The sequence below is a fragment of the Leuresthes tenuis genome, unplaced genomic scaffold (genome assembly GCF_036924035.1).
Source record: "Leuresthes tenuis unplaced genomic scaffold, fLeuTen1.0.hap1 SCAF_16, whole genome shotgun sequence".
Taxonomy (NCBI): Eukaryota; Metazoa; Chordata; class Actinopteri; order Atheriniformes; family Atherinopsidae; genus Leuresthes; species Leuresthes tenuis.
Window position 1 is genome coordinate 6,546,074 of NW_027325370.1, and position 11,731 is coordinate 6,557,804.

Here is an 11,731-nt window from a genome sequence, read left to right on the forward strand (position 1 = left end):
TGTTTGTCCTCGCAGCAAATCCGGAAGCTGAGGAGAGAACTGGAATCATCGCAGGAGAAGGTGTCTTGCCTGACCACACAGCTGACAGTAAACGTATGTACTATCTCCCTGTTATCCTCCAAAACATTAATTATCATGGAAGGTGCTCTTTGGGGTAAAATATTACATGAAACACTGTTTTACTTGAGATTTTCCACATGGGTTTTCCAAAAATAATCAGACAAAAATGCATATCAACTTTTTAAAGGATTCTTTAGAATTGGACACACATCCTTAGCAATTGTAAATGTGAGAAGGAGCTACTTAATTTGCTGTTATTTGCAACTAATGTTCTATTCAGACAAAACAAAACCAATTAGAACCTTTGGGTATATGCCTCTCCATCTCCCCCACCTAACCTTGCTGAATGGCATTTTAACAACATGATTAAAGCTACAATATGCAGCCTTTCACCTCAAGGCAGTTGAGGAATTAGCAGCAGCCCCTCCCTCTAATTTTACACAACAGTACCTGTCAGTCATCTTGATGAAGCGTCTGCCTCAGTGTCAACTACCTTGAGGCTAAAGTAACTGATACTCAAAAGGGCGCCACATGCACTGAAAAAGTGACAGTTGATGATTAAGATACAATGCGAGGGTGCTTCTAATTTTTAGGTGGATACATGCTGATAGATTATGTTTGTATAGCAAACTGATTTTATTTGATTTTATTAAGGTCTTGGTTGAGGTCAGGATAAAGATTATTGTTTGGCTTTCAATACACCCATTCATGATGTCAACCCAGCACTTTAAAAACAACAACATTCAGAAATACCTAATACGTCACAGTCTGATTCTGAGGCATCCTGACAAATGTATGTGTCATGCTGGGAGTGAGAGCAGCTTCTGTTCACACAAGACCAGGAATTTACTCTTCATGCACAAGACGATATGGTGAGATTTAAAAACTAACCTGCAGGATGTCAGTCACAGATCATATCTGCACCGTCTTAGCACATTTCTTACCCATTCTGGGCCTGAATAATCCAAACCTCCTCCTGAATCCCCCAAAAGCCACTTAGCTTGACTGCACACACACATACACGCTTTGGTGCTTCACCTTTTCTCTCCTCTCTGCTAGTTTGTTTCTGTGTGACCTCGTCAGCTATTTTACTTGTGCAACTATAAAATACAGACATTTCGCATGGCTTCATACAGAATTTGTCAGTCATACTCAACACAAAATAGTGACATGTTGGATTAATGACTTCTATTGTTTTACTGTACTACTAATTATACATTCTGTAAATGAGAATAAAAAGCAATTTTCTCTTTCTCCTCTGAGTTAAATGGAGTATGTGCGATAGAGAGAGATTAAGGAGAAATGGGATTTTGCACACACAGCGTCCTGTTCAGCCTTTGTCTTTTATTCATCTTATTATTTACATGGGCAGGGAGAATCTACTGAATCTGTTCCTCTGTGGATGTTCATTTCTAGCTAGATTAGTCTGCTTATAAATGATGTTGATATGCTGTTGCATGCAGCTACTTTTGAGCATGCAATAAATTATTATTTCTGTTTGTGATCTTTTCTAAGCAGGCAAATCTGGTGGCTGCTTTTGAGCAAAGTTTGGCGATGATGACCGCTCGGCTGCAGAGTCTGTCGATAAGCCACGAGCAAAAGGTACCATTACAGCTGCACTTCGAAACACAAAGACACACAAACCCAAATTCCAACCTCATTCCAGCATTATGCATGTCTTAAGAGCAGCCAGCTAAGAGCTAACATGGTGTGAGGTGACTTTGATCACAGCCTGTGGCAGGAGCTGATTGTAGGTTAGAGGCCCAGCTTGCAGAATTGTGGGGTGAGTTGGAAAAGAAAGGAGGACAGAGGATCAATGAGGGAAAAACTCTAGAAGCTCAGTGACAAACTTGATTCAAGCATTTTGCACTCACTCAAATGCACTCACAGCAATGTTCCTGCATTTTTCTGCCTGTTTTGGTGTGAAAGAAGTGATCAGCGCCTGAGGTGGTGTTCAGTGTGTGTGTATTTGTGTGAACGTTAAGTCTTTCTGAGTTCTTCATGCCTTGCTGCTCCCTCTGAAAGCTCTGTCTAGACCGCACCAGAAAAGTCTTTGTTGTTAGTGCCAGCGCATTGACCTGTGCAGAACTGCCTGGAGCACAGACTCTTTAACCTTCAGGAGATGGACGGGCTGGCTCCATTTAGAGTAAAGTGGGACTGACCATAGCAGATATTAAGCAGCACTGTGAGGCTCTGTTGTTCTGGACTCTTTGTCCTCTTGCTAACATCGTGAGGGGAATTATGCCCACCAGGTGTATGAGCTCATAATGTTTGTTTGAGTTGGGTTGATTGACGAAAGAATTATACAATATTAACCCCACCCCTTAACAGAATGAGGGAATATAGCCGCTTTTATTTTATTTGAGTAGGGCTGCAGTTTTAGGAAAACATGCAATATGCAATATCATTGTTGAATAGTGTGATGACAGTATGATGTGCAATATGCAATTCTCTGCATTGTGGTTAGTTGTACAACATGCACCAAACCAGAACCTTGTCCTCCCCTTATTAATACACATGTGCTTGTCCAATTTCAAGTCATAATGTTCTGATATTGTGGCAATGATTAATTATTTAGTTGTTGTGCAGCCCTGGAGATGATCATGAACAAGGTATTGATGCACATCACTTTCAGGAACAATCAGCAGATTGTATTTTATCGCTATGATAATCATGATAAACGTTTTGCTCTCATGGCTGTTCTCGGACAGACATGTTTGACTGTTCTCACTACCGCCAGCATCAAAGCACCAGATAAAAGGGCTATCTCCAAGAGGAATGGTATCCATTCCTCTAATACAGGTTCTCAGACTTGTAGAATCTATAACAAGGCAATTAAAGCTGTTCTGGTGGCAACTCTGTAACATTGGTTAAATGTGCAGGACTCTGAGCTAATGGAGCTGCGGGAGACCATCGAGTCTCTGAAGACCAGAAATGAAGAAGCACAGGCTGTCATACACGGAGCCTTAAACAACCCAGACAACACGAAAGGTCCGTAGACTAACCAACTTAATCTGTCTTTTTCTCTGCTTCCAAACCTACTTCGCTAATAATGAGTTTCATTGTTTTCCAGACGTGCGTCTTCAACGTCAGAACTCGTGTGAGAGCATCTCCAGTCTGAACAGCTTAACCAGTATGTCAAGTGTTGGCAGCTTGAAGGATCAAGATGCCAAGAAAAAAAAGAAGAAGAGCTGGGTAAAAATTAATAGATCATGTTTACAAACCGTTTTATCCTCTCCGCCTGGTGTTCGTCTGCTCAATATCCTTTATATAAATGACAAAGCAGCATGGATGAAGTATGACGAGTCTTTTCCTCCTTTGTGTTGTGTTATTTTGCCATTTCAGGTCTTTGAGGTGAGTGCTGTCACTGTGTACTCTATAAAGCTTTTGTCATTTTCTGTCATACAGCATGATGAACCATCAAAAACTGCAAAACAGTCCCTCCATCTCTGCTGCCTGACCTCCGTCACTACTGTTCTGTAAACATTTAATTGGAATTGATGACTTTGATTCAGGTAGAGGGGCAAGCAGCAGACATGATGCTCCATAAAAAGTGGAGTTTACAGTACAGGTTTAGCTTATAAAATGCAGTTTTGAGTTATGTTTCTCCTCATCTTTCAGTAAAAACATGTGTAGGCAGTATCATGACCAACTGTTCCCACGTAACATTTACTGACCCAGTAGTTGGGTAAATGCAATGACTGAAAGTTTAAAGGAATAGTTTGTCTGTTACACAGGGAGAAACTGAATATGGAAAAGTGAGGGTGGAAATATTTGTAACTCATACATCACTATGAATCTTCCTCAGATCATTATGTGCACCGTGGTTAAGATTTAGTTTTTACAAGATTTCTGAATTGTCTGACTCAGTATTTGGTTTGTACTTAGGAATAAAATGTTCTATGCTAAGACCACGAATGAAATATGATCAAAACTCTTTTTAAAGTTGAGTATCCAAATAGGAATGGAACTGGAAATGTTCATGTCTGCAGATGCTACTAGAGTGAAGAGTTGGTCTAAGAAAGACGATTCTAGGGAAAATTAGATTGTAAAATCTAGCATATTTTTATCGTTAAGATTGCTTTTTTTTTTTTACAATAGCCTGAAAGTATACTTGGGAGCAAAACCCCCAAAATGTTTCTGCTTGTAGTGTTTCACATTACGAAGCTGAAACACATTTAGCTTAACATAAAGGTTAAAAATCAGAGGAAATAGCTACTGTGATGCTTTCACAATAGGTATTTCTTACAAAACGTGCCAGCCCATCTAAAACGTTTAAGTTACCATGTTATAATGTTTTTGGTTTTTTTTACAACAGAATGTGTTGTTAATGAGGTGTTTTGTGTTGGAAACTGTGACAAACTATTCCTTTAACTTTAAGCATGTTTTAAGTAACAATTCTAACACTTCCCTCTTTTTTGCTCTTCTCGGGTTACTGGTTTTTAACTGTGACTGTATCTCAGTTTGTGTGTCTGCTCTTTTGTTTCTGTGCAGCTGAGGAGCTCCTTCAACAAGGCTTTCAGCATTAAGAAAGGCTCCAAAACCTACTCAGACATTGAGGAAATTGCCACTCCAGATTCTTCAGCTCCCAACTCTCCAAAGATGGTTCATGAAGGGGGAGAGGCAAGCGAAAACCAACCTTCATCCCTTAAAACCTCAGCATCTGCCACCTCTTCGGTGTAAGTATGCAAGCCAAAGTGAGCCAGTCAGTTCTGCCTTCATGGGTGTCTGCCTCTGACAAGGCCTCTGTCTTGGCCTATAGGATCATGGAAACTGCAGAGGAGGGAGACAGTGGTGACACAGCAGTATCAGAGTTGCGCTCGGAGCTCTGGGAGAAAGAGAGGGAACTGACAGACATCCGATTAGAGGCCTTAAGCTCTGCACATCAGCTGGAGCAGCTCAGAGAAGCAATGAACAACATGGAGGTTTGTTTAGCCTGTTTGAGATCCGCAGTATTGTTTGTTCATAAATGTATGTGATTCTGCAGTTATTCGCCAATACAGCTTGAACTTAAAGTGCAAATCTGCTTGTATTCTAGTCCACGGTGGAGAACCTTAAGGCGGAAAATGACCATTTGAAAACTGGCTCTGGTCCCACCTCCTCCACCTCCCAGCCCTCGGGCCTGGCCTCTCTTCTCGGGCCCTCACTGAGGCAGCCGATGAGCATGTCACTTACCAAGTCCTTCAGCCTCAGTCTGAATGATTGCAAAGATCCAGGTAAGGAAGGAACAGAACTTTGTATAACATTTACATCAGTGCAGTACGTTATTTTTAGAAATGTATTCTTTGTTTCCTTCTCAGAACTGTGTCCAGGTGACTTGCAAAGTGTTTCCTCTCAGCGTGAGGAACTATGTGTAAAAGTATTTGTGCGTATTGGAGAAACAGAGGTAAACACAGAGCTCTTTGAGCAGTCAAATGATCATATGATACGGAGGCTTTTTTACTGAGGAGTTTGTGTGCTCTTCTCTCTCTGTAGGACAGTAAACAGCAGCAGGAGTTCTACCTGGGCTCAGTGCTGATTAGTGCAAGGACTGACTGGACCTCTCTGGATTCCCTCATCACTAAGATCTTCAAAGTAAGTCTAACTTTGCCATCTTCCAGAGGCCCAACAGAAGGCCTAATGCTGACTTGGTTGTTCAGTCTTGGTCTTCTTTGTCATTTTCTTTTTGTTCAGGACTACTTAAGTCAGGTGGACCCGACAGCCAGTCTGGGCCTGACCTGTGACTCCCTGCACATGTACCAGCTGACTCACGGAGAGCAGAGGGTGATAGGAGGGGACAGTCCCCAGGCTGTACCTTATCGATGTCTTGGTGACGGTTCTGCTCGAATATGTGTCACCTTAAAAGGTCAGTAGTGCAGATACATACTATGCTTGGTGCTTACTTTCTTGATATGTTAAAAGCCAAGACTGTTTACCTTTATTGCCATTACAAGAATGACTGTGGCATTAACTGAAGTAAGTGCACAGTTTCAATATCTCTAGCTGATATTTAAAAACGTAGCAACATTGTTTGCCAACTGCCATAAAAATCTGGAAGATTTTATACCTACATGTGATCTGGAGTTTGGTCATATCCAGAGTACTTCCAGCCTACATGACATGCAAACCACAAACTTCAAACAAATGAATGGTAACGAGACAGTTACCTGATATTATGATTCACTTTATTAAGTATGTTGCAACTGATGAAGTATCACTTGCTTGCAGTGAGGAAGAGAAACAGAGATACCCTCTCATTACTTAGTACAACCTGGCTCTTTCCGCTTTTGAGACACTCAGTATGGCCTTTAACATTTGGATAGCTGTTATCCAGAAAGCTTTTTATGGCTGATTATGGGTATTCTAACCACTTCTGTTAACATGCACCTCACAGCTGGATCTAGGTTACATTATTCACAGAGCTACACATGTTACACTAGGCCCCCTTCTTAAAGGGAAAGGCTTGGTTGGTAACATCCTGTTCAAATACATTGTGCTTCCTCTTTTTTTTGTATTTTCATTGCACATGAAAAAGTCTTGTTTTGGTAAAATTTTGGAAAATTACAAAATTAAATGAATGTGCAATTAATAGTGATTACCTTCAAATAACTACAGCTATTGATAATTGGATTTTCATTCCAATTTTCAAATTTGAAAGTGAGTGTATGATTTACAGATGTCTATATATGTATGCTTGTATTTGATAGGAAATAATTTCCCTCCTTCCCTTTCCTCTCTTTCTTCATTGTGTTTGATACTGATAAAGGTCTCAGAGAGAAATGTGTTGACTCACTGGTGTTTGAGACTCTGATCCCTAAGCCCATGATGCTGCACTATATCAGCCTGCTGACAAAACACAGGCGTCTGGTTCTGTCTGGACCCAGTGGAACAGGAAAGACGTATCTTGCCCAGCATCTGGCTCACTACCTCCTGCAACGTAGCAGGATTGACTCGTCTGAGGTCGACCATGAGCCAGGTGGCGTGGGTCGCAGCGCTGCTGTCACCTTTAACATGCACCGACAGTCGCAGAAGGTAAAACATGAGCTGCAAATTTTTCCCACCATATTTAAGTCTTTTATAGAGAAATAAAAAACTGTTATTTCTTTTTCAAAGCTGTATATAATATATATATATATCTATGATTGCAGGATTTGCAGTTGTATCTGTCAAATCTAGCAAATCAAATTGACAGAGAGAGTGCAGGAGAGTTGCCGTTGGTTGTTATCATAGATGACATTAGTGATCCAGCAGCCATCACTGAGCTTGTTAATGGAGCGCTCACCTGCAAATATCACAAATGGTGGGTCCTTCGGCTGTTGTGTTTTGTAAATAGTTAAAAAGGTTTTGCTTTATGAAAGCTAAACATAATATCTTCTGTTGCCGCTTCAGTCCGTACATTATTGGAACAACCAATCAGCCTGTGAGGATGACATCTAACCACGGACTGCACCTCAGCTTCAGGTCAGCACTGAGTCAAAATACTTCCTCTCAAGTCTTACATGACTATACGCAAAGTTTAGCATTCACAGATAGTTAAAACATTTTTTGCCAACAGAATGGTGATGTTCTCCAATAATGTGGAACCGGCAAACGGGTTTCTGCTGAGGTACCTGCATCGTAAAGCTGTGGAGGCCTACCAGGAGGAGGAGCAGGACTCAGCACGCCGCCAGGCTCTCCTCTGTGTTCTCGACTGGATCCCTCAGCTCTGGTATCACCTGCACACTTTCCTGGAGAAACACAGCACGTCAGACTTCCTCATAGGTGAGATACGGTGGACATGAGGTCACTTGAGTCTGACTGGGGGAGTTGGCTCAGGGAATAGACCAGTATTAACAGAAAGTGTTGTATCCCTCAGGCCCTTGCTTCTTCTTGTCATGCCCAGTGTCAGTGGCAGAGTTCAGGAAGTGGTTCATTGACCTCTGGAACCACTCTATCATACCATATCTGCAGGAGGGAGCCAAAGACGGTATCAAGGTGAAAACAGAAAAACCTTCAAAGCCTTACATCAGTGATATCAACAAGAAGCTTCTCTTTATAGTACAATTCTGCAACTGCCCTCTGTCTGTTCTCTCAGGTGCATGGTCATAAGGCAGTGTGGGAGGATCCTGTGGAGTGGGTGAGAGGTACCCTCCCCTGGCCCAATGCACAGCAGGACCAGTCCAGGCTCTTTCACCTACCTCCACCCAGCATAGGTCCACCAAGTGAGGAGAAGAAGCCCCCCAAAGATACACCTCCACCCAGCACACTGGAGTCAGACCCACTGGTGAGCATGTGTTTTAAAGATGCGAGATGTGTCTCAGTCCAGGCTTATCTCAAGAAACTCTGAGTAATAGAAGAGTATGTGTTTTCTTACAATTCAGCCAAACAAAGTCATTGTTTCAGTTAAGACATATGGAGATGTAGAGCATCCATCACCCCTTGAAATGTTCAAACTGAATCTCTTGATTGAAATTAACCCTGTAACCTTGCTATCTTTCATGAAGAATGCATTGCATTCCCTGTAGTTGCAAACGCTGTTTCCTCATTAGTATGTTGTTAATGCGTCTTAGTGAATGCATTCGAAAAGTGAAGCTTGACGGTGATAACAGATGCACAGTTTCCTGTTTTAATTGAAAGTATTTTACAATTTTCCTCACAGTCAGCCACTCACTCGCACACTCTTGCACCAGTGACAGAAAACTGTTATGTCAGTCCGTGTCAGAGCCAAAAATACTTAGACTGTGTTGAATAGTTATAGTCATGTGCTTTTGAGGAATTAAGAAATAAATGTATTTAATGGAGGCTAAATTAAATGTGATCATGTATGAGTCACTCTACCTCTGTGTCCCATCCTGTTCCTCAGATGGCCATGCTGCTGAAACTCCAGGAGTCAGCCAACTACATCGAGTCTCCAGAGAGGGATTGCTGCCTGGACCCCACTCTGCAGGCTACACTCTGAGCTGACTGTCCATTAAGCTTAGAAAATGCAGACTCTTCGACACAGCAGAGAATTTAAGACTCAGAAATTAACTTTATTGTGTGCTCAGTGAGCAGTTACAAAGCTAAATATAAAGAGAGTGATTATGGACAAAGGGTTTGGTCTGCCCTGCTATCACAAAATTGGAAAGACAATTAAACTGCTTTAATAGGAAACTGTGACGATTGTGTCGGGGGAAGACATGGACCTGCCCTTCCCTCTTTGCCTCAGCTTGTTCCACATGGGTTGTTGTTGAATCTGCAAATGCATGGTGACCAGAATAGTATGATGCAAAATATTACCTATAATCCTGTTGGTCAAGACCTATTTGTTCCCTTTTCTTTTGTTTATGTTTAACCACCACAAATGTCACAGCAACTACTGGTGCTCACTGGTTTTTCAAGGCAGACTTTATTTGAGAGGATAATCATCCTGTCACCTACGAGTAGGACCGTCACTTGACAACAGCCAAAATGCACTTTATTTTTTACTTGTGATAATTGGATTTTAGAGGGCTGTGGCAGTGACCGTTTTCAAATAGGGGACAGCTAGTTGCCCAAAATGTGCAGTTCACGAGTAAATCCTGTAGATGGCAGTATTTATTGCTCTCTGTGCTCTCTGTCTTCTCAAAGGTGCTCCGTAGAATACAACACGAAAAAAACGAAATTATGAACATGGCCTTGAATGTTATCTTCTTTTAAGTTCAGCCAGTTGTCATGAGTCAAATATCAGAACTGTGAAGCTGCAAGTGAAACGTGCATGGATGAATAATGAGTCAGTTTCGGGGCGAATCTTTTGAGGAAAATGTCATCATTGACAGAAATAATAGAAACTCAACACCGAAACAAAAACTGCTTGTTGATCAAGTTTACCATTTCTGACTATGCTTGCGTACAGTATATTCTGTATTTAAAACAAAAACTTTTCCTGTAAAAGCTGCGAATACAGCTTTAAAAGTCTTGATTTTGTAAGATTTTGTACTCAGTCATCTTAAGTAGTCACCTCGCCGACTTTATCATACACAATTTGAAACAGAGTGGGAGAGAGGTTGACAGCAAGGCACACTGTGGTCTTAACTGTGACGCTACTTCTCATATGCTATCCCACAAGGGGAAGTGGAGATATAAAAGAAAAAAAAAACTTTCACGTTTTTCTTCCTCTTTGCATTTGCTCTTCAAATCCTGTGATCATGCTACTTTTAATCAAACTGAAGATGAACTTCCTTCTCACTCATTGTTAAAGATTATGATAAGAATTATTTTATCAAAATTCAAGTGGCTTCCTCCAATTTCTTCACTTTAATGGTTTGCACATAAGACATACTCACATTTTGACTGTTAGGTGATGAAGGAGGAAAGGGGGTTGTAGAGAATTCTGTGCCCTGAAGTACCTCAGACTGCCATATTCTGTCCTGATATTCACTCTACTTTCCACTTAAGGTGTTTGCGTAAAGTAGAGATACTATGCCTAAGTCTATCTGTGCCTGAAACACAATTTGGCCTAAAGCTGCTAAGAGCTGCTTGGATTTAGCACACAGAGGCCTCAGTTTTGAGGAAAAACAATTACTTCCTCTCACCTACTCTGATGCCACTTTAATGCTGTCACCGTAAGGCCCATATTTAGGCTTAGAGTGGGTTATCTGTTTGGACCTTTGACAGGTGGGTAAGCTGTTAGTAAAGACGTGTGTGTCTGTTAACTCTGCAGTGAATGAGAATGTGTACCATGACTGGGCCGCTTGTGTGCAATTTGACACTATTGTAAGTGTGAAAGACTCAACATCTCTGAGGAGTTGCCTAAGAGTGGAAAGCAGTTTCTGAACAGATTTCAGCCTTGAGATGTAACCCCAAAGCGTGGATCCCTGGTGTGTTCCAAATATTTTCTTTCATTGGACCTACCACGCTTAAACCTTATCATGGGAAAGAGATTTTTAATAACTGGATATCTTCCTCTTTTCACTTTGTTTTTAAAAGCAGACATTTGTTTTTTTCTTATGCAAATATTTGTAAAGGTTTCTTTCTCTTTTGTACATGACATCACCATTGTAAACACTGTAAATAGTCACTGCATCTGCGACAACAATCACTACAACTAAGAGATGTGAGAAACCTGGCCCCTGTATGTAAAAAATTAGCATCCTCTGCGGTTTTGTCGTCTTCCTCAAGCAGGAAGAAGCACTTGGCTTAAAAACTGGGCTTAATAATGGTTGTGTCTATAACCACGTTACATCTCATATGTCTAACATTGAGTGATGGACATAATAAAGTCATGCCATTCTTCACACCATTACTCGTCTGGGTTTCATGCTTGCGTTTTGTTATCCCTCTCATTCACTGGAGGGCAATACAAGTTTTATAGTTGTCAGTTCAATTCTACATCAGTCCCTCATCAGAGCAACATAAGCATTGACAAAAAAAGGTCTAAGACCATCTGATCTGTTTGAACTTTTCAGTCAGAGTTTGGTGTTTTTGAATAAAGATTTGAGGCAACACACAACAGTTGAATGAAGGAAATAAGGAATGTTACTTGCTAATTACTTTTATCAAGTGATTTTCAGAGCACATTGGATATATACACAAATAAAATAAAAGTGTAAAGTTTGGTATAAGCACATGTTACTGAGGTAGGTGGAGTATAAAAAAAAGAAAATTTAAGAAAATGGCTTTTTTTTATATATGAAAACATCTTTAGCCAATCTTTTCCTGTTCTAATATATCCTATTATTGCTATTATAATTAA

General features: G+C 40.8%; 1 protein-coding gene across 9 annotated transcripts in view; it reads left to right on the forward strand.

Moving 5' to 3' along the window:
• Nucleotides 1–11,278, forward strand: part of nav1a (neuron navigator 1a) — an 82,718-nt gene extending 71,440 nt beyond the window's left edge. For 5 of the 9 annotated variants that reach the window (XM_072367914.1, XM_072367916.1, XM_072367918.1 and 2 more), the window contains 17 exons: nucleotides 16–93; nucleotides 1,576–1,662; nucleotides 2,943–3,051; nucleotides 3,134–3,255; nucleotides 4,555–4,739; nucleotides 4,823–4,985; nucleotides 5,099–5,276; nucleotides 5,361–5,446; nucleotides 5,536–5,634; nucleotides 5,734–5,905; nucleotides 6,806–7,071; nucleotides 7,188–7,339; nucleotides 7,429–7,500; nucleotides 7,595–7,800; nucleotides 7,895–8,013; nucleotides 8,114–8,302; nucleotides 8,882–11,278. In XM_072367914.1, coding sequence (XP_072224015.1) covers nucleotides 16–93; nucleotides 1,576–1,662; nucleotides 2,943–3,051; nucleotides 3,134–3,255; nucleotides 4,555–4,739; nucleotides 4,823–4,985; nucleotides 5,099–5,276; nucleotides 5,361–5,446; nucleotides 5,536–5,634; nucleotides 5,734–5,905; nucleotides 6,806–7,071; nucleotides 7,188–7,339; nucleotides 7,429–7,500; nucleotides 7,595–7,800; nucleotides 7,895–8,013; nucleotides 8,114–8,302; nucleotides 8,882–8,977 — 2,379 coding nt within the window. In that variant the 3' untranslated portion in view covers nucleotides 8,978–11,278. The remainder of the gene's footprint in view (nucleotides 1–15; nucleotides 94–1,575; nucleotides 1,663–2,942; nucleotides 3,052–3,133; nucleotides 3,256–4,554; nucleotides 4,740–4,822; nucleotides 4,986–5,098; nucleotides 5,277–5,360; nucleotides 5,447–5,535; nucleotides 5,635–5,733; nucleotides 5,906–6,805; nucleotides 7,072–7,187; nucleotides 7,340–7,428; nucleotides 7,501–7,594; nucleotides 7,801–7,894; nucleotides 8,014–8,113; nucleotides 8,303–8,881) is intronic. The other 4 variants (XM_072367915.1, XM_072367917.1, XM_072367919.1 and 1 more) reach the window with 1 other exon arrangement.
• The last annotated feature ends 453 nt before the right edge of the window (nucleotides 11,279–11,731 follow it).